Raw genomic sequence first — 21,439 nt, forward strand, 5'->3', positions numbered from 1 at the left:
TTTTTTAACTGGTTTCTGGTTTCTCAACATTCATATATAGTTTTCTCTCAAAATCTTCCAAATAGCTTGGCAATTCTGACAATCACCTTCAGAAGTGGGCTTCTTTTTCCTTCTGCACAACTCTGTAGGGACATATTCCTGGGAAGTCTTGCTTTTCATAATTCGATAATGCATAAAAGAAACTGCTTACATTTAATAAGCTAGTATTTGGAAACGACTGCTGCTTAATGCTGTTGAAATAGCTCAGGTTCCTTTGACAGCATTTTTGCTTTATCTCTTCCCTTTCAATTTCTGCCTATGTCATTGTTCTTTTCTGTCCTGTGGCAAATATTTGTGTACATATTTGCGCAGATCCTAGCAAATGGAAGATGTTTCTGGGGGATTTCAGGTTTCTTTTTTTCTTTTTAATGTTGGGCACCATCAACATTTTCTGTACTTCAAGAAGGGGTGCTCCATAACACGCTACAGAAGCTGATATCCTCACAAGGCATGACCTGAGCAAGGATAGTGCCTAGAGTTAGTCCATGCAACAGAAGTGAATAGGTCTTCAAAATACATATTAAGCAGCAACCAATGAGATAAGGATTTATACTTCAAATGTTGAGTGCATTTTCATCTATATTTTCTGACAGATAACTGTTTAACAGAATTTTGAGCTTGGTGGACCACTTGTTTGTTTTGTAGTAACAGCATGTGGCCATACAGTTCTGTTTTCAAACTTCTCTTTCCATAAGAAGTTGCTGATATTAAGCATTAATCCTAAAAGAAAACACTGGGATAAATCTTCTCATTTGTCTTCTGCTCTTGGATCAGTTAGTCCTCTTCTTTTCTCCTACAGGGTTACAAGTATATTGTCCAAGAAGGCGAGTGTTGTGGGAAATGCCAGAAGACTGCTTGTGAGGAGCAGCTATTCTGGTCTCGGGGTGATGCAGATTCTCGTTTACATGAGGTGAGATGATTGTGAGGTAATTGTGGAATTATTTTTTGTTTTACAGGAGGAAGTGGTGAACGAGATATTAATTAGTCTATATATCAAGGCAGCACTGAAAAAAAAAAAGATTTTTGGGGCACGTGACTTACTTTGTTCTAAGAAGCAACCCTCCACCACCACATTCAGGCTCAAATGAAGCAATATTTTTGTGTAAAATTAGTAACTTCACAAATAGTAGCTCAAAAGAATGTTAATGGGACATGATTCTCTGACAGCTTCTCTGGCTGTAGGCTATTTGTTTAAATTATCCCAATTTATTTGTATTGATTGGGCAGGGAGAGGGAGCAGTGAATTGCTTGGATTTCACAGTCCTATTCAAGTAAGATACCCCATGTGGTACCCACTGAAACATCAGGAAGTAAATGAGGATAGAACCATGAATTATTCTCGTAGCTAAAGATAATTGCTGCATATCAGATCAGACTGCAGTAGTCCAGGCCACACATTTTTTCTGCTCAAAGTAAGAGTTTATTTTCAGCAGTGTGTCTCTTCCCTTAGGATTCAAAGAGTGTGGTGGGAAGTGAGTGCATGCAACAGCCATTTAAAATGTGCTGCATATACTCTACCACCCTGGAAAGCTATGTGGATATCTTTTCTTTCCTTGCCTTCATTTTTAATTCCTTCAGGCTATTCAGTTTGTTTTGTCTCTAACCTGAGCACCCATGGCAAGCCTTTGCCTACCCCAGTAACATTACATTTCTTAATCCTATGCAGAGTTTTGGATTCAACCAAGGCAGGAAGAGTAAGTTAAAGATGTTGAAAATACTAAACCTTCTCCCCACCTTTTCTTCCCTAAGTGTTGTTTTTTACAATGTTTCTACGTTTTCATCTGCATCTCACAGTCACATATTTAATATTAACTTTTTAATTGCTTCTTTTACAAAGGCAGTCTACTGCTGTCTTTTAAAAAATGTTAACGTGCCATTTTGCAGGCTCCTTTTACCCTGATTTTACCAAGGCATTTCTTAATGTGGGTCAATATTCTCCTCTGCTTCATAAAACAAGCCTTCAGAAGGCCTGTTCGAATGTCCACAATGTCTTAGGGTTTTCTGTTGTCCTAATGGAGTAATAGATACTTACATTCTGCTGTCTCTTTTTTGCTGTATCCTTGTTCAACTCCTTTGTCATTAACAAAAAACTAAGTATGTAACACATAAGAGAAAAATACTCCTTAACTTTCTGAGCAAAGGCATTTGAATTTACTGGAGTTTGGGATACGATTTTCACTTTCACTGAGCTTTAAGCGTGTTCACATAGTGTTAACACTGGAGGCATAGTTTCAAAGCAGTCATCAGCTCCTCCCAGTGTTGAACTCTGACAGCATCCTCTCTCCAGCTTGTGGTGATGTCTCTTCCAATAATAGCACTTGAAGTTTCCACCTTGTCTGACCTATAGCTATCTATTGGCTACAGCACAATGCAGTGCAGCCAGCTACCGGGTAGCAAATGTAGATTTAAATCTAATTAAGAGTGTATTTTCTTCTTCACGTATTATTTCACCTGCTCATTTATTTTTCACTGTGAGGACATTCCTGAAACTCCTATACTCTACAAACCAAGCATCAGACTGTTCTATAAACTGTTGCAGTAAGGACTTGTGGAGAACTCTTGAGAGACAGACTGTTCCTGACACAGTAAATGTGCTTTTTGCAAACCAGCAGGTTAGCTGTGGTAGTCTTCCCTCTACCCAGTGGAACAAATACTGCTGCCTATATTAAATCCTTTCACAATTTCCCCTAGGTCGGCACAGAGTGGCGATCCCCCTTCGACCATTGCATTATCAATGAGTGTGTCCAGGTGAACAATGAGGTTTTCGTGCAGCAAAAGAATGTTTCTTGTTCTCAAATGGATGTGCCTGACTGTCCAGAGGGAACTGAAGTACGCTGTGACCAAAAAATAGACTGCTGTCCTTCCTGCAGATGTGGTAAGATTTTGCATGTGACAAATGCACTCCCTCGAGAATGAATCATCTCATGTGTTGATCATTTGTTTCTTAACAGCAATTTCAAAAGTGCATATTGTGCAAGTACAGTACTACTTTGAAGCTCTCCTGTATAATGTAGACATTGAGTATAATAGCACCTGCTGCTGTTACTTTCAAACTGATATTTCCTGTCTCCTCTTGAATTACTTACTGTTGAAGCTATTTTGCATTGCTTGAGAGAGACATACCAGGCTATGTTTCTACAGCTTTGGCTTGCACGTTAAGCATTTAAAAGAGCTCTTGAAATGCTTTTGGTCTAGGATTCATAAAAATGTAGAATATAAGTTTGAAGGGTCCTCAAGGCTTCAACACTCTCCCCATAGTGTCTGCTATGAATAGGTAGTTTGCGTGCAGCCATGCTGTCTTTTGTGTGTCTTTGAGGACTGTGTCTGTAAACATTTTCTAGCACAGACTTGGGTCAAAAGTCCAAATCAGAAGATTTGGCTAACTGACCTCAGTCTAGGAATAATCCCAGTTGTGTTTAATTGACAGTTATATATGCAACCACAGAATGAGGGGCTAGCAGTGGGAGAAGGAGAGGAAATAGGCACTGTAACTTGCAGAAAAGCTGAGAGCATCTTCTGAGAGTGTGAGGCTTGAATTGGAGGGGAAAATTTGTATTGTGCCATGTACTTGTTAATAAACAGCTCAGCAGGAGATACTTGGAGGTAGAATTTGGGATAAGTCTGACAAATTGCTACCTTTGAAGGTTTAACGTAAGAAGGCTCAATTATGCCTCTTTACAGTGACACTGGATCTAAATGTCCTCACTTGGAACTGTAATGGTTTATTAAATCTTGATAATGTCATGGTAACTGTAATGCTAAATGAAATACTATCTTCTTTTTCAGTACCCCTGAATGGTTGTCTTTTGAACGGCACTGTTATCGGGGTAAGACACAGTTCCTTTTACCTGTTGTGATAGTAAGATGTTTAGACATATGAATGAGCTTTTGAAGAGCACAAACTTGCCAGAATACACATAAGCATACAGGACAGCTTTGTTCAGACCGAATCTCTGCAAGCGAGATGTTGGGGCGAAAGCAGTGGCAAGGAGCTCAGCATGTGTATGTCCAGTTCATGACCCTGCCAAAGTCTTCTTATATGGCAATGAATATCTATCTCTGCAAAATGGAGAGACATCCTTATCTTGAAAGGATGCTTGAGAAAGTGCTTAGAAACTGTGGTAATCTGCATTGTGTAATGACTCGCTGGCTACCAAACACATAGGAAACAACTATCTGTGAGGGATAAGCTCAAAAATGATCCTTGCCCATTTTAGGGAAGCAAAAACTTCCTGTATTCTACCTAGAGGATAAAGTAGATTAAAAATGGTGGAGATTTTTGCTCCACCTGTGTGGAATGAGGAGTATCCCTCCTTGGCTATTAGCAGGAACAGGAAAGCTGAGCTTCCTCACTGACCTCTGTTCCCTTTCAAGATCCCTGCTGATATGTCCTTAGAGGAAATTTTTTCTCAACTGCATATTTAATGGATAGATTAAGACATGTTTAACCCAGCCCATGACAGTGGGAATGATAGGAGTTAAGCATCTGATCTCATTTATGCCGAATTTGTCTTTGGAAAGCTCTGTCAATTGTCCATTGTTTCCCTAAATCCATATTCTGGCAGCACCTCAGGTGTCAAAGAGCTCTAAATATTCTCATCATTCCCCAGCAAAACAGATCCTCTTTAGACATTTAACCTAACTTTTAACCTATGTACTCCTGCATTGTCAGTGTATGTCCTTCTTTCTCATTTATTTAAAAGGTAAGTTTACCCAAAACTCTTTGGACTTTTGAGTTACGGCAGAAAGAACCTTTCTCCAGCTATCTCTTCTGGTTTTGATTTTTTTCATAGTCAATAAGCATAAGTTTATCAATTTCTTAGGGCTAAAGCACTGTCATCAAGTATCCATCATTCTGTGTGGGTATTAAACCCAAGGAATAACTCTGTCTTTCTTGTCAGAACCTTGGGAGAAGGGTTTTAAAGTGGTAGAATCTTAATTATTTGATTTGTCTTTGATTACTGTATTTGTCTTCTCTATAGTATGTTGTCAAAACTAGTTGTGGCATTTTATAAAAACCGTACTTGTAGAGAATGTCATGCAGTATAAGTAATCACTAGCTCCTGCCACCTTCTGTTATATATATGCTACACATATATATATGCTACACATATATATATGAAGGAGTCTTTCCAGTTGCGTTCTGTTCTTTCATAAACAACTGATTTTTTTCTCTTCCAACAAAACGTTTACCTAATCTGTCAAGTAAAGTCTTTGTTCTGTTTTCAAGTGTTTTAAATTATTTTAAAATACTTTAAAATGAAGCATAAGCAAATTTTGAAACAAAATGTCATGTTGAAGGCAAAATGAGAAGTATCTGTATTTTGAAGACAAAAATAAAGTATTTCGGATTCCACAATATTGAAAAAAATTCCTATCTCAATAAAATTTTCCCAATTTGGAATGATATAATAAAGTGTTTCAGCTGACAAAAAACTACATTTTGACTCATTCTTGCTTGCTATATGGCTATATATAAAAGCTATCCTTAAAATGTTTTTTCTTCTAATGCAGCTTTTAAAATGTGTTATTGTTCTTCCTGACAATTGACCATTTTGTTAAAAACTGACTGTGCAAGATTTTGAGGGTGTAGGTATAAGTTATGTTACATCTGTGCTCTTGCTGTTGCAAATTTCAAACATTACTGAAGTTAGCATTCAACAACACCAAAATATTTTCTCAGGATGGAGAATGTGAAATTCAAGTTGAGCTATAATCTTGGAAGATTTCTAGACAAAGTGGCCATTTTGAAAGAAAAAAATATAAACAATTAATTAATTTAGAGTTTACATTAGAACTTGTCTTGAATGAATGAGCTTTTCAGTTTAACTATCTTCTTTTAATGACTTATTGTATGCTAATTAGCTATATGTTTGAAAGCTTTTTAGCAGCTGGTATTACTACAGCTTTGTCTTACACTATTCTCTTCTTCGGTGACTGTTTCAGAATTCTAGTCAGGAAGGAAGATGTGGTGTCCACAGAATTTTATACTTCCTGGATTTCAAAACCCTTATTCTGGTTCCTTTAAGAATAGGTTTCAAGTTTCATTTTATATCAAGGGAAAACTTTGCTCCATTAACTCATTCACTGAATAGTTCCAAGTTTTGAGTCTTCTACTGCAGTTCTGTTAACTGACTGTGTTCTTAATCCCTTTACATTTCTGCCTTGTATCTGGTTACCAATATTATATTCCAGTAATTTGGTATATTCATTCACTCTGCTGTTCTTAACAATGCTGTGGGCTTTAACTCAGACTTACAAGCAGGTGGCTGTCTTTACCAAAAGGACTATCTATATCACTCATCTGTTTTCCCAGGCTTTTACTGAGTGGCATTTTTGAAGGAGATCTGAGTAGATTTGGGCTTTATGCAGGTTATTTTGATTGCGCTAACACTGCGTTAGCAGATGTTGACATTTCATTCTGTTAGCCAAGAAAGCACATGATAGGTGTGTTATATAAAGGAAAAATATATGCTAATGCATTACTTAACTCAGTTCTGTCATGCTAAGCTATGCTTGTTCAAAGAAAGACATTGGTAAAGCCATTTGCATGCTGATCCTTAAATACGTTAAATAAACATCATAGGACTAAGGTATGATGCAAAGTTTGGATCAAGGTAAGACCTTCCCCCAAAAGTTCAAGGCACTTGCGTATGTGAGGATTTCATTTCTACATGTCTCTAGTAAACTTTACGTTCCTGCCCATATAGTGATTTTATTACAAATTCAACTTTATCTTTCTCTGTAATTAATTGGAATGTTAGAACTATTAGGAGATCTAAGGAGATCCAATGGGGATGTCAATTATAATATCAACTATGGCTTTATAGACCCTTTCTTCATGACGCGAAAGCCTTGGCTTACTGAGGCATTCTGTGATAAGCATTTACTTTTAGAAGGCCTGAATTAAGTACAGTTATGACAAACAGGACAAAGCCAAACATATTTTGAAACACACCAACATGATGAGAACATCTCACAGATTCGTAAAGATTTTGTGTGCCCAGGCACGTGTGTGTGTGTGTGGAGCTACTAACCCATAGAACAATAATAGAGTGTCAGTGGATCGAATGCCCTTGTGAGGCCATGTAGTTTGTAGCAGAACTCTCAGTCTGGTGTCCCCTCTTCCACAAGAAGATGTTACAAGTGCATCTTCATTCTGCATCCATTGAGATCTTTTAACCCTCTGGATTAATGACCTGATATCCACTATGAAAGGTTAAACCAAGAAAGCTGAAAAGTCCCATGTCAAGGTCTCAAGCCAAGCAGTTAAAAGACAGGGGTTTCCTCACTGTTATTACCACCTCCTCATGTTTTATGTGGTGCATCTTTTTTCTAGACTTCCACAAAACGAGAAAAAAGTCATTGCTATTGCTGGTGCTTTAAAGTAAACCACTGAGGCTTGAGGACCTCTGTTGTGCTGGGGTGAAGAGTAAGACTGTAATTAAAATTCTTTAGTCAGAACATTTGTCTTTCAGTGTGTATGTCAGAGTATTGGCTCGGAAGTACCCTTAAACACATTAGCTTTATGCTGTTACTCTGGCCAGCTTCTTAGTTTTGTTCCATTTGTTCCATGAGTATTTACTAATGTGGAACAAGAAAAAACAAAGTTTGAGGATATGCGTAGTATGTAGCATGGGAAATTCCTGTTCCAAGTGAAGTCAACAGTGACATTCCATTGACTTTTGAAGCACAACTCAAAGCTTCTATAATGTAGCAATATTCAGTGTCTGTTTCCATTATTTATTAGGTTTTAGAAGTTCTTCGCAAAAATCTTGAGTAACCTCCTCCTGTTTTATCCCTTCAACCACAGTCATTTATTAATTTGGGATTGAAATGAAAGGCTGCGCACTTGGGAAGCAGAAAGACTTTGTATTTTGAATTCCTTTCAGTGCTAGGAATCCAATTACGAACTACACATCCTTTTGTTTCCCATTTAATAGTTTGGCATTTCTGCTCTACATTTTCAATGCCAGTATTGCTTGCTTTGGAAAGGTGATAGAATCTGGCAAACAAGGTGCTGGGCAAGAATTCAGGGTATTTGAATTATCTGCCAGCTTGGCCACTGATTTACTTGTAACTATGGAGAAGTCCAGTTGAATTTTAACCTTTTAAGCCTCTTGATATTCTAAGAAGTATTATTATAAGAACATTAACGAGTAATTTCTGCTGATGATTTGTGGGTTGTGATGACTTAAGAATAAAATCTTTTTGGCAAATGAATTCACTGTTTTGAGAAAAATGACCTGGTGGCAACTACTTAACTCATAGTCAGGATAGCTCTTGACAAAAACTTCCTTGTGGCTTTCAAGGATTCCTTTTTTGCTTGCTAGCTTTGTAAACAACCAAGTAAGAAATACCAATGCCATTTTGCAGATTAAGTTCTAAAGGGCTTACTTGAAAAATAGCCTCATGCTATGCTGCTTGTTGTAGAATTACAGATACAAAAATTTGGGTCTCTGGAAAGTGGGAACATTGGTTTTCTGTTTTCTCTTGCAAAGAATTGCAATGCAAGATTTAATGAAAGAGATTCAACCTCCGTAAAACTGCTTATTTTTTTTTGAGTTGTGCTGAAGGGACAGTCACTTACTTACAAACTGGTTCTAATGTTTCAGCCATGGAGACGCCTGATGGTGGATCAATGCACAACATGTCTCTGCTCCGCCCAGTCAACATCTTCTCGGAGATATACTCTGACATGTACAAAATTAAGATGTGAATCATGCCCAATAGTAAGTGCAAGTGGTCTGGATGTTGTGGTTAAGAATGTGTCTGATAAGAAGGCCATGATCTTCATTGTGTATACCAGTTTATGTTCTGTACAACTCTGAGACCTGTTGTCTTCAAGTTTTTCTGAGAAGTCATGATCCTGTGTTCTTCTTTCCCCAAATTACATGAAAACTACCGAACAGCTAAATCCACAGCATGGGAAAGGTAACTCTTCTTAGTACTCAGGCACATATTATGATGTATTTTAGACTGGTTACCTTTAGGGCAAAATAAGGTTTGGCAAATAATTTGCACAGGAGCTGTTGTATCTCCTTTCCTACAGTGTTATCTGTCCCTCCAGGGACTGGCAGCTCAGCCAGATCTCTGTACTTCAGGGCTTTCCTATGACTATTCCAAATTGTCAGATAGCTGTGATTAATAGCATTTCTGTCTGGTTCCCAGCCATGCCTTAGGCAGTTTGAGGTGATTGTCCCCATGAGTTCCACTGGCCTTTTTGAAGTCTCTGCTGCTGCTTTGCTGCCATCCTCTGCGAGGAATCAGTTTTGCTGGAAAGCCAGAGGCGAATAGCTCCTATTTTAACTCCACTGATCAACAGTGTGTCTGGAGTGCCTGGCTAGTTCTGGTCAGATATTTAGTTGTCTCTCTTGGGACCAATGCCTCAAATAGAGGGAGATCTAAGCAAGTTTCAGAGGCTGGCTTAATCTCTCCCTGCATGAAGAGCACAGACCAGCAACTAAGTTTCACAGAATCAGACTTAAATGCTCCTTCCTCTTCTGCCTTTCCCTGGCTGACAGATTGAGCCCAATGGCCCCAAACAAACACAGGGCCCGTGCAAGCGGGCAAAAAGCCAGCCTTGCATCAGAAAGCCAGACCTCTAATGTGATCACATGGGATTCCCAGCTGATATCCAGAAGAGGTGTACATTGATAGGATACCTGCAAAAGAGAGGGCCAAAGTTTTAGTTGAGTCCAGTTTTCAATCCCTAAGTAGAACTGGAAAGGACAATGTAGTAAGTCAAGTTTCTGTGGTTTCATCTGTACTAATAAACATAACAGAGCAAAACTGCAGATTCAAATTATGTCCTGCAACGACTTATCTTTGAGATTTGTCAGCAGTGCCCCAGCTGGCCTATTGTAACTAGCAAGGTTCCAAATAATGCTTGGGCACAGCTCAGTGGTTAGGACAATCCAAGGCCAGCCCGTTTATTTTGGGGGACAATACATGCTTCACTTGTCTGCAGGGCCAGAAAACTGGCATTGAACTTATTTGATTATTTGCTGGCATGGGTATAGCCTGTGACAAAAAGGAGAATCTGGAATTCTTTGTATGGTTCTGGACCCTAATATCACTCCTGCTATAAGGTATTATTGTAAGTTTCTGAAAGGAAAATAAATGCCCAAGCTGAGTGCTGAGCATCTTCCTCACTTCCACAAAAAAACCCCCAACAAACCCAATAACAACAACAAAACAAATGCTGGCAGATCAATGAAAATAACTCAGATATACTAGAACGGGTCTGTGTCCAGAAACACGTGTGCATATCTATGTTCCCACACAGAAATACACAAGCATCAATTCTTGCTTTTCAATGCAAGAAGCCAGCTGTAGAAATTAAAGACAGAGGAATCAATAAAATACATGGTAAAAAAATGGGGAAACATTCCTCTCCTGCTTCTTTCACCACCCACACAATTCCCAAACAGCTCCTTTCCCCCACTTGACCCAAAAGTACAAACTAAACAAAAAACCCTGAAGAAAGGGTGATTTCCAGTTGGGCTTGTAAAGGGCTATGAACTTGTGCTTAGGAGATGTGCAGCTACCAAGGGAGGTTGCAGGTCTAGGTGTATGTATCCCTTTGAAGCCGTTGTAATGAATCTGTGGAGCTTCAGGGGAAAAAAATATGAAAGATAGAGAATGTCTTCACCCCCACTGAGACCAGTGGGATTCACACACATACTTGGAATGTTTCCTATCTTAGAATCATTGATTTAATGGTATATCCAGATTAAAACCAATTCTTTCATCATGGATAAAATCATGGGTTAAGAGAATATACTCTCTCAGAAGAACCCGCTTTCTACTGGATGCTGAAGCTGTGAAGGTAAATGCACTGGTAACTGAAGTGCAACCAACTGCAGCATATTCTGTTCATCAGGGTCTTTTTTTTTTTTTTGTTATTTTATGACCTACTTCAGGTGCTTACGTACTTGCTAGTAGAGCAAGTCCACCTAAATAACAATGAACTATGTTTTCTTCCAATGATTTAATAGTAATCCCGCAACCTCCCTAAATTCTTTTTGTATGAAAACATATGGATATCATGCATGTCTTCATTCAACCAGAAAGAGTTTGTTGTCTTAAAAATGTTCAGCTTATCATAAGCAGCTGTTGGTTATGTGTAGCAGCTGGAGACATTACTAGGGGACACTTCACATGTTAATTTGAGGGTTTTTTTTTCCATTATCCACTCTATACCTTCTTCTCCATCTAATACTGCTCATTCTCCTATACTCCTTTCCCTGACACTGTTTCTTCCTTACTGTGCTGTTCATGGGGCTCCATTATTCCCATTTTCTTTCTTTCTGTCCTTTTTATTTTATCATACCTTCTTTGATGCTCTTTTTACTTTCTTGTTTTATTAAGCCATTTTCTTTTTCTTTCCATAGTCCTTAATTTCCACCATAGATTTACTTTTCTTTTTCCCTGCCCATTGCTTACTGGTTATCTCGCTGTTTTTTCATAGTTTAAGCACTTCAGACTACTTTTCCAAGTTGCATTCTGTAGTATTCATTGTCTTTACAGAGAAGATCCTGCACACAACAAATGCAAACTATATGTCACTCAAAACATTTTAATAAGGTTCTTACCATCTCCTACTGCCATATATTGTTTAGTAGACCTGATGTTGCAACTGTTATAATCAAAGAATATTGAATTTAGTGGACACAGGAGGCTTTGTACTTGATATAAACTTCTCTACCTATTGCATAATAATTCAGTACAAGGTTTAATGCCAGCCTTAATAAAACAAAAAAGTAGGCACCTCATTATATTAAGCTGGTCTAGTACTGTTCAAAAGACCATTTTTCTGGGTATCAATTTTTTCTGCTGAAATTATTTTTTTTAAAAAAAAAACCCTCTACAAATAAATGTAGGAAGTATGCTTAAAGCAATATAAACCCATTAAAATGTTCGTTTACCTTTTAGAATTACAGAAGGGAGGAAATACCTGGCTCTTGCTGTGGAAGATGTGTGCCAACTTCATGTGGCATTAGGCTGAGAGATGGAAGAATTAAATACCTTCAGGTAACTTTCAAGCACTCTTTATTTATGAGTACTAAATGCAGCACAGATTCTGGTGAACCCAAGGAAAATGCATTTTTCCGCTCCTTTTTCGTTAGGCAACATAATATTACTAGTGCCTTTTCCTTTATATCTCAGAACGGTTTCTCAAGAAAGTACTTTTTTTGGTTGTTTGGTTGTAAATAAAGAAAAGGAGACTTCATACCACAGTGAAAAATTCTAGAGGGACATTCCAGATGCGAATATTATCAAGAAACTTTAACTGGAATATGAGCTCAAACAACTACTTAGAGAAAGTTAAAAACCTGATTTTAAATGAGAAGTGGAAAATTTAAGTTTTGAAAAATTTCTCCAGTATCATAGGTTCTTAAACAGGACTGGATATTCTTCTTGTTAAAATCAGCTTGTCACAAGAATTGACATTTATTATTTTCTTTTATTCCATTCAGGAGTTTTAGATGGGGAGAGTACAGGACGAGCAGAGAAGCTGTTGAAGGGTCTAGAGAACAGGCACTATGACGAGCGGCTGGAGAAACCAGCGTTGTTTAGCCTGGAGAAAACGAAGCTCAGGGAGACCTTATCACTCTCTACAACTACCTGAAATGAGGTTGTAGTGAGGAGGGGGTAGTTCTGTTCTCCAAAGTAACAAGTTGTAGGAGGAGAAAACAGCTTCAAGCTGCACCAGGGGAGGTTTAGACTGGACATTAGGGAAAATTTCTTCATCAAAAGGGTTGTGAAGCACTGAAACAGACTGCACAGCGAAGTGATTGAGTCACCATCCCTGGAGGAATTTAAAAAATGCATAGAAGTGGCACTTAGGGTCATGGTTTAGTGGTGGACTTGGCAGTGCTAGGTAACAGCTGGACTTGATCTTAAGGGTCTTTTCCAGCCTAAATAATTCTGTGATTCTATGTAGGAGTGGGAGTGTGTTTTTATATTGTTTTTTAAAGAAGTCCCCAACTCAGCCAGAAATCAAGTATTTGTAAATATGTCTGTTTGAAAAGAAAATTCATAGGCCAAATGCCCAAGTTTCTCACTAGGACAAGTTTCTCTTTTAAGTTAATGGAAATTTCTTCCCTGTTAAGAGCTGAAAGATGTCAGCTTTTGGCAACCTTGACTGAGCTGTAATTAATATGGCTATAGAAGTAAGTAGGAGATGATGACCTAGTTGATAAACAATTCTGCTTACTAAAGAGTTCTGTGTTTTATAAACTTCACCACAATGGTACATTAATTGGAATATCAGTAAAGGAATAGTCAGGTGGTATAGTATCCTGAAAACTTACTGTCCCATGTTGTTTCTGTGTAAATCTAACAGCCCTTAAATCTTTACAGCCAAATGAAACACTTCAGGATGGCTGTGATAGTCACTTCTGCAAAGTAAATGAGAAAGGAGAATTTATCTGGGAAAGGAGAATCACTGGCTGCCCTCCATTTGATTCCAGAAGATGTTTGGCTGAAGGAGTAAGTAGTGAAATGGGTCCTGTTTCCTAATACGCTGTCTTGGTTAAGGTTCTGTGTACAGGTACCTTATGCGTATTAGGATGGGAAACTCCAACCCTCTCCCAGCACCTTGGCTAAGCTGAATTTGAATTTTCTTTGAAACTGAGAAAAATGAAAGCTCTCTTTATTTTAAAATATATGCTGGTTTTATGTGGGACTATACTGCAGGGAAGGTACTGATCGTGCAGTATTTCTTTTCCATACAAAGAAGCAAACAGAGGAAAATAATTGTTCTAACAATGTTTTTGGTTTGGTGTCAAGCGCAAAACTACATGGATAATTTTGCAAACTGATAATGCACTCAGATCAGCTCCCTTTTTTTTTTTCCCCTATGAATAGTTATTGATATGCTAAGACATTTTTTCCCTACTCTTGCATGAGGTTGGCGAAAGAAATTTTCACAATGCTGTGGGAAGAGCTCACACTTCCACATTTGCTGTTGTTTGATATAATGGCATAACAAAACGCCGTTCAATGTGCCCACCCATCTTTCCTGTGGTTTGAGGTTAGCCATACACTCAGGAGCAGTGTGCAGGTTGGGGTGTAGCACACGGGATCCTGCTTTGGCTCATCTAGCATGACATAGGTGTTTATATCCACCGCTTCCCATTTTCTTGAGCATGAGAAACCTTCAGGAAACAGGAGACCTCTAACACAGCTTGTGCCCAAAAACCTCTCTCTGCATACACATCACACAAATGGAGGACTTGATATTTATAATGCAGGAAGAATAAAGCTTCTATAGTGCATTTTTCACATGAAATCACTATAGCACACACAGCATTGATATACAAAGATTTAGAAAAATTCTGGATTATCTTACAGGCTTGGGCTTATTATATTCTAAAGGTCTTCACTGAAAATCAGTGAAAAATAATTTACTTCTTAACCAGAACTTCCCAAACTTTATTTATTTCCCCATCCAAACAAATGAAATAATTAAGCTATAAAATCAGTCATTTTAATCTAGTTATAGATGGAAAGTTTAGGTCTTTTAATTAAAAAAGCCTCCAAACTTTTGCATGTAAGTTCATGTAAGTGCAACAATGGCATCATCCTGCAGTATTAAGTATTTCTTGATTTTTTCCTTTCGCTGTGGGTTTTCAGTAATTTTCCACCATACAAATATTTCTGAGAATTATTTTCTATATGGTAGTAACGAAACAAGAGAAGTAAATTTTTGGCTGTTAGAACTTATTGGACAGATGCACTATTTTATGATGATTTGCTTGTATATTTTCAGCTGTTGTGGAATAGACATGCTTTCATTTATATTGCTAAAAATATCAAAAGGGACTGTTTAACTTCCTTTTTTAAACAGATATAAGACTTGAATGCTATTGGTTTTATCACTCTGGTTCCCAGAAATTCGTTTATATTCAATGTCTTTACTTTAGAAAGCTCCTAATATAAAGTGAAAGCAATATTTGCAGGTGTTGAACTTACTAATACAATGATATCCAATCAGCTATCAACAAATACAACCACAAGTTCAAAATCTTAGCTGGCTAAAGAGTTGATTATTAATGAAGATTTATATTTTTGTGTAATATAGAAATACAACTTTCTTGCTTAATACCCTGTTTTAATCATCCCTATACATTATTCTAAGCAGAACAAATGTGTATTACTTGTGCCAAACTAGAGTTTTTCTTTTTTTATTGTTTTAGGGCAGAATTGCAAAAATTGGCAGTACCTGCTGTGACACATGTAAGTAAATAAGCCAAAAGTCTTGTATGCAAATTGCAGAGAGTGTAAGCTACTGGTTAAGGAGCTATGCTGTGCATAACATGCAATTTAATGAAACAGCTAAGCAATGTGGATAAAATAAACCATCAAACATGTTTGCCCTCTGCTTGGGATGCTGCTGTCATGCGTTGTCCACTAGAACACGTGTTTTGACAGTATTCAGAAGTGCTTAGAAAGAAACAGATACTCCCCACGTTTTATGCAGATGTTAATTATGAATGTTTTATTTTATTGTTCATCTAAAGATAACAGGAACAGTATTGCACACACAGGAGGACAAGTCGCGTAACCTGATACTGAATGTGTGCAGCACCCACTTCATGAATAATCAATCAACTTAAAATGAATTTAGCAAAAAACACCTGCTGGCAGTCATGTGATTTTGGTTGGTTTTCCATGACATAATAACCAAAAACTGGTAAGGGAAATGCTTGGTAAAGGTGAATTCCCATTCAACAGCCTGACACTACCTTAAATTCAGCAGTTTAGGAATCAGCCCTCTGAACTTCATGCATCATTAGATAATCCAAATGTCATTCAGACTGTGAGATCAGGAAGGGTTTGCTTACATGATGAAGGATTGCAGTTGGGTTCTCATTTCTAAAATGAATCTCTGATGCTTTCGTGAACAGACAACCTCTCAGTTTTCTCTTTCGTAGGTGAAAAATCAATAATACTGTAGTTCACTTAAGAGAAAAGTAGCAGAAGTTTGATATTCTCTTCTATGGTCAGAACATCAACATCTTGAAATTTGCCTGTGTTCCATTATCTTTTATTTTCCCTATGCATGTGCTAATAAATAAAAGATGGCCAGCATAGCAGCCTATCAGCACAACGGCACAGTAAGTGCTGTAATAATACCCCTGATGGTGGACGTTAGCTCCTGGAGAGTTTGCAGCCATTGCCTGTGTGTATAACCACTGAGTTCCAGCTTGAGAAATAAAAGTCAGAAGACAGCCTATTGAGATGGGCTGTCATCAAGTGGCTCAAACAGGTAATTTAGTTAAGAGAGCATGAATCTACAGGGCTTCAAGAAAGGAATACTGAAGATTATTTATTAGCAAAACCAGATTTAAAGATTGCTTCTCTATTCAGGGTCCTTCACGAGGAAAAAGTTAATATACTGTATCCAGCCAATTAACCATGGATTATCAATTGAAGGACCGTTATTAACACATAGCTTTGAGTCAAAAACATACTTCTAGGTACCAAACTCTCTTTCTCCTCTGTATTTATCGCTTTCCAACAGGCCACTCAGTATCAATATGCAGTCTGTTACATAATCTACAGGGTACACCAAGGCTTGGCAAAGCTGCTGTAAAATCAGGGTGATTTAATTATGCTTTAAAGTCAGACAGATAAGAGAATAATCAGTTTCTCACGAATGCAGAGACTTAGTCATAGGTTACTTGCCTTCCCAGATCTTGAGAGAGTTTGTCTGAAAGACATTACTGTAAAGAGTTAAGCAAAGAACTTTTTCTCTAAAGTTCAAAGCACAGTTCAGCGTGATGCCGTTGGTTCAGTAGAGTCCTACGTGGCTTTGAGCAAAGGTTTCTTAAGAAGCCAGTTTCCCATTCTACTTTATGCCTTGGCGATCAGAGTTTGTCAGTACGCCTGAGGGCGTACTTCCAGGTTTTAAGTAGATAGGAACACATAAGTGAACAGGCTTGTCTACTCATTAAATTTTTGTGATACTAGCAAAGGACTCGATTATTTGCAAAGGATATTCCTTACTTTCCCACTTAACAAAGAAGCTGCATCTCTGCATCTTACCTCTTTTCTCTGTTGATCTCAGTTGCACTTGTTAAGGTACAATCACTTGCCTTTGCAAAGGGGGCACAGTCTACAAAAACAATTAAACGAGAGTGGTAAAGTAGCTGGAGAACAAGTCAATAAGTCAGGACCCAAAAGGTGATAATGTTATATTGATTCTGATGACAATTTGGTGTTTTTCCTTGTGCAGACACAATTGCGTATTCCTTCCAGGTGGACAGGTTCCAGCCTTGGAGCCAGAAACAGTTTTCAAGCTTGCTTTTTTTTTTCATGAAATTTAAAGTCTTAGCAAGGCACAGAGTCAGTTTGGTTCTAATGTTCCCATGGGAAACATGTTGAAAACTCTGTTTGCTGTTAGGAAGATGGATACATTTCTCTTCAATATATGTATCTAATTAGTTGTGCGGTTCACCAGCTGAATTCCTTCAGCTCTCTGAAATGCTGTAGCATAGTACATAAAAAATAATCCAGTATTCTGATAAAATAATCCAGTATTCTGATAAATTCAGCAATTCTATTGGTTAGTTAGAAATGGGTAAGAGTAGGATCCTGTCTTTACACTGAGGCAAGGCACTATACTAACACTACAAAGAACTGGTGTTTGCAGTTGGCTCCCTCACAAGTCTTTAGACATGGACCAAAATAGACAAGAGCATTCAGAACAGAATATTCTGGATTAGTCTATGTTTGAGAATGTCAGTGGTGAGGTTCCCTTTGAAAGTGAAGGAGTAGAGTAACTGTTGACTACTGCAGTTAGATCATAGCAAACCAGCCTCACTTCAAAAAGATCAATCTGCAGATTCCGTGAGCTTGCACCCTCTGCACAACAAACCCAGACCTACTGACTGCCTCTTGTGTGATTTTCTTGTTTGATGGGAAAAAAAAACAGGAGAAATTTACCTAATATTAAGAGCAAAAAGTACTGGAAAACAAGTATCAGATCATTTCATGACTCACTGGAGGCAGTAGAAAAGTACCAATTGACCCAAAGTTAGGTTTTCTTAGAATTAGTTTCTAATTTTGTTTTTTTTTTCCTAGGGGTTGTTTTTTGTTTTCCATATTAGGTTTTTGCAAAATCCACCACACGTGCAAGGACTGTTAGGAACTGCAAAGTTTAGGAGCCCAACAGAGGTGAGGCTCCATGTATTCAGGTTCAGGCAACAGTGAGTCTGAACACGTATCACAACAGGCACACATGCAGACACATCTATACAGCATGCACACACACTTTTTTATGTACAAACACAGAAACACTCTGTATCTGGCAAACATGAACAGCACCCACATTCTCATCCTGATCTCACAGAATCATAGAATGCTGTGAGTTGGAAAGGACCTTCAAAGGTCATCTAGTGCAGCCCTGCTGTAGTGATCATCTCCCCTCCGGCTGATTAGGATGAAGGTTTTTAATGGTGTTAGGCACTTTCTTTCTGTCCAGTAAGTGGTCCTGCATCCCTGCTAACATGTATTCACGGACCCTATGACCTGTGGTTGAATTCCAGTTGCTGGCACTTACACCTCTATATACACACATCCATACAGAACGAAGCATCCATCGCCTAGGAAAAGTAGTTAGAAATGGAGTTTAATAAAACACGAGAGACTGCAGAAATCAAACTTAGGGCAAGGTTAGACAAAAGTGGGAACCAACAGCTGTTTAACAAGCAACCAGTCCCCTTTGTGCTTCTATCCATCCATTTTCCTGTTCTTGTTCCTCACCAAACCATTGTAATCCTTCTCTTTCCCCACCTTTGGTTTTCCCCACCTTTGGTTTTCCCCCTAAAAATCCCATGATAAGCAAGTCTTGTAGAATTCAAAACTGTTCTTGCCTAACATCCCGTAAGGAGTCCCACGGGGTCCTGAAGGCAGTGACCTACCTCACTCTGTAATGTGATCTGGAGAGCTCCTACTGACTCATCTCAAAGGGCATCATCCCAGGACAACGGGCTCTCTCTCGTGGCAACTCCAGGAATAACCAGGTCGGGGTCGGGTGCTCTGTTTCTCTGATTAGGTTATTGAGTTCCTATCTGTGTCATCTTTTCTCTCTGCACCTGCTTGCCCAATGTACCATTGAGTTGTCTTTAAGAGGAAGTTATCTAACACAAAAGCCGACAAGTAAAAGGCAGGTGTAAGGTAACTTAAAGCAGTCAGCTGAAAAGAGACGTGAGGAAAACCCTGCTCTCAAGTGGAATTTTAGGGCTGTAGTGTGATAGTCACACACCTATACCTTAATTCCTCACTAATAATTCCTAATACTCTTGCTAGGGATCTTACCAGTAAAGACAACTCATTAACAGCTATTTCAGTAATCAGGGAAAGGGAGTTTAAAAAGGCACTTGACAGCACTGTCAAACACTTTCTTTTTCTTTTTTTTTTTTTTCTGTTTGTTTTTAATTTGGTAGGTGTGGAAGTGGAATGTCGACCAGTAAGCACCAGACTGCAGTATAGCAATATTGATGGATGTGTGACTGAAAAGGAAGTGCCTATTTCTCATTGCGAGGTAAATGAAAATAACCTGCCCACTCCAAGACCTGCCCTTGACCCTGTCTCTCTTTCGCAAGTGAAACCTTTGCCTCCACTATGGCTTCACATCAGTAAGCGGAGCATCAGTTTCTGTCCTTCTCATTGATTCACTCAGAGTGCAAGCCACACTGGCATTTACTTCCTCTTGAATATTTCCTTTAGTTAAGGCGTAGACAAAATGAGTCTCTATCTTTCCCATGGCTACTGGGAAAAGAATTGGGGGCCTTCATTTGCTACCCAAGACTTAATAAGAGTGGAAGCTTTAAGGTCAAAACAAAAACCATTGACCTTTCATTAAAAAAAAATCTTGACCTCTTGTCCTTAACCTTGGTCTTGACCACAAAGTCAGTGCTAATCAGGTCTTCAGCCATAAAGTCATATATATATTTTATATATATATATGTTTCATCTGCAAAAGTACATATTTTATTTTGTGAATCTGGCCATATAATGAGTAAACTAAATACTCCTGCTATAGCTGGTATTGAGCACCGTTTTTATAAAGCCCTCCCTGATAATGCCATGCTTTGTTTATTTTTTTTTTATTAATCTCAGAAATAAGAGCGCAGAGCCACAAAAAGAAATGAACTCTGACAGACTTTGATGTGGGGGCATTTATTTTTACATCATGAAAACATATAGTTACAGGCATTGACAACTCAGTTTAAATTAGTAGACAGAGAAATAGAACAAGGAAAACCAGTAACCAGCAGGAAAGCGATGGATGTGTGGCTTGCAACATTTGGACTAAAGCACTTTCTGAATGCATGATCTCATACAGCTTAGATAATAACCATATGTGCCTAGAAGCCAGCACAATAGCCCTGGACATCACCTATGATATTTTAAAATACAGGATTTTTTTTTGTGTGACCAGTTTCTTCACCTCTCCTTTACTATGCTTATGCTCATGAGACATTGCTCTTTGACCAGCACTCCAGACTCCGGAATCAGTACCTGTTTCAGAGTTCCTGGTTTAAAGCAAAGGCCTGAACTCCAAATGGTTGTCCATGGATGTTTTGAAGAGAAGAACTTGGATCCTCATTGCACTAAGGTCTAGCACTCTTGAAACTCAATGTCTCTTTTTTCCATTTAGGGCAAGTGCAAAAGCAACACCAGATACTCTCTTCAGACAGGGAAATGGGAAGACATGTGCAGCTGCTGTACAGCCAGTCAAACAACCATAGTCACGATCCCCCTCCGGTGTGCCAATGGGACGATGGTGCAGCATTATATCCCCTCTGCCTCTCAGTGTGAATGCTATTCTCGGAATTGTACAGAATGAATATTTCTAAGAAGCGCAGTTGTTTAATCTCCAATTTTATGATGAAGGAACTTCTCAGCGCAAACCTCATTTCCTCTCTGTAGACTGTTTTATCCAGTAGAATCCTGACTAACTAATTGTATCAACATAGCAAACAATAAAACTTACTAGCACAACAGAGCATTTTCTGAATGTTCTTGGGGTAGTTTATAGAAGACTTATTGCAGATTGTACCGTTCCCCTTCATCTTTGCCATGGAAAGTAATCCAGATTATTAAAAAAACAAAGGAAGGCAAACCCACAACACAGTCACAATTCTACCTAAAGAACGTATCCCAAAGCATTTAGCATTGTCTTCAGAGGCATAACTCCTACACTCTTCACTTCAGACCTTAATGGCAGACTGTACACTTCTAGGTTTTTTGGTCTTATTTTTCCCCTGCAGTCAGGGAGTGCAGTACTTATGGCATAAGGCTTCATAGTAAGAGGGTGATGTTCCTGGTATACAAAAAATATTTGGTTGCCTAAGCCGTAACCAGTATCTTTCTGCAATGC

The 21,439-nt window shown here is 38.4% G+C and overlaps 1 protein-coding gene across 1 annotated transcript; it reads left to right on the plus strand.

Moving 5' to 3' along the window:
• Positions 1-8,663: 8,663 nt before the first annotated feature.
• Positions 8,664-21,062, plus strand: LOC104499605 (von Willebrand factor-like). Its single transcript, XM_010143131.1, has 6 exons — positions 8,664-8,771; positions 11,977-12,075; positions 13,408-13,536; positions 15,246-15,285; positions 19,500-19,597; positions 20,717-21,062. The coding sequence occupies exons 1-6, from the start codon at positions 8,670-8,672 to the stop codon at positions 20,903-20,905; spliced, it is 657 nt and encodes a 218-aa protein (XP_010141433.1). The 5' UTR covers positions 8,664-8,669; the 3' UTR covers positions 20,906-21,062.
• Positions 21,063-21,439: the final 377 nt, after the last annotated feature.

Source organism: Buceros rhinoceros, unplaced genomic scaffold (genome assembly GCF_000710305.1).
Source record: "Buceros rhinoceros silvestris isolate BGI_N320 unplaced genomic scaffold, ASM71030v1 scaffold3479, whole genome shotgun sequence".
NCBI lineage: Eukaryota > Metazoa > Chordata > Aves > Bucerotiformes > Bucerotidae > Buceros > Buceros rhinoceros.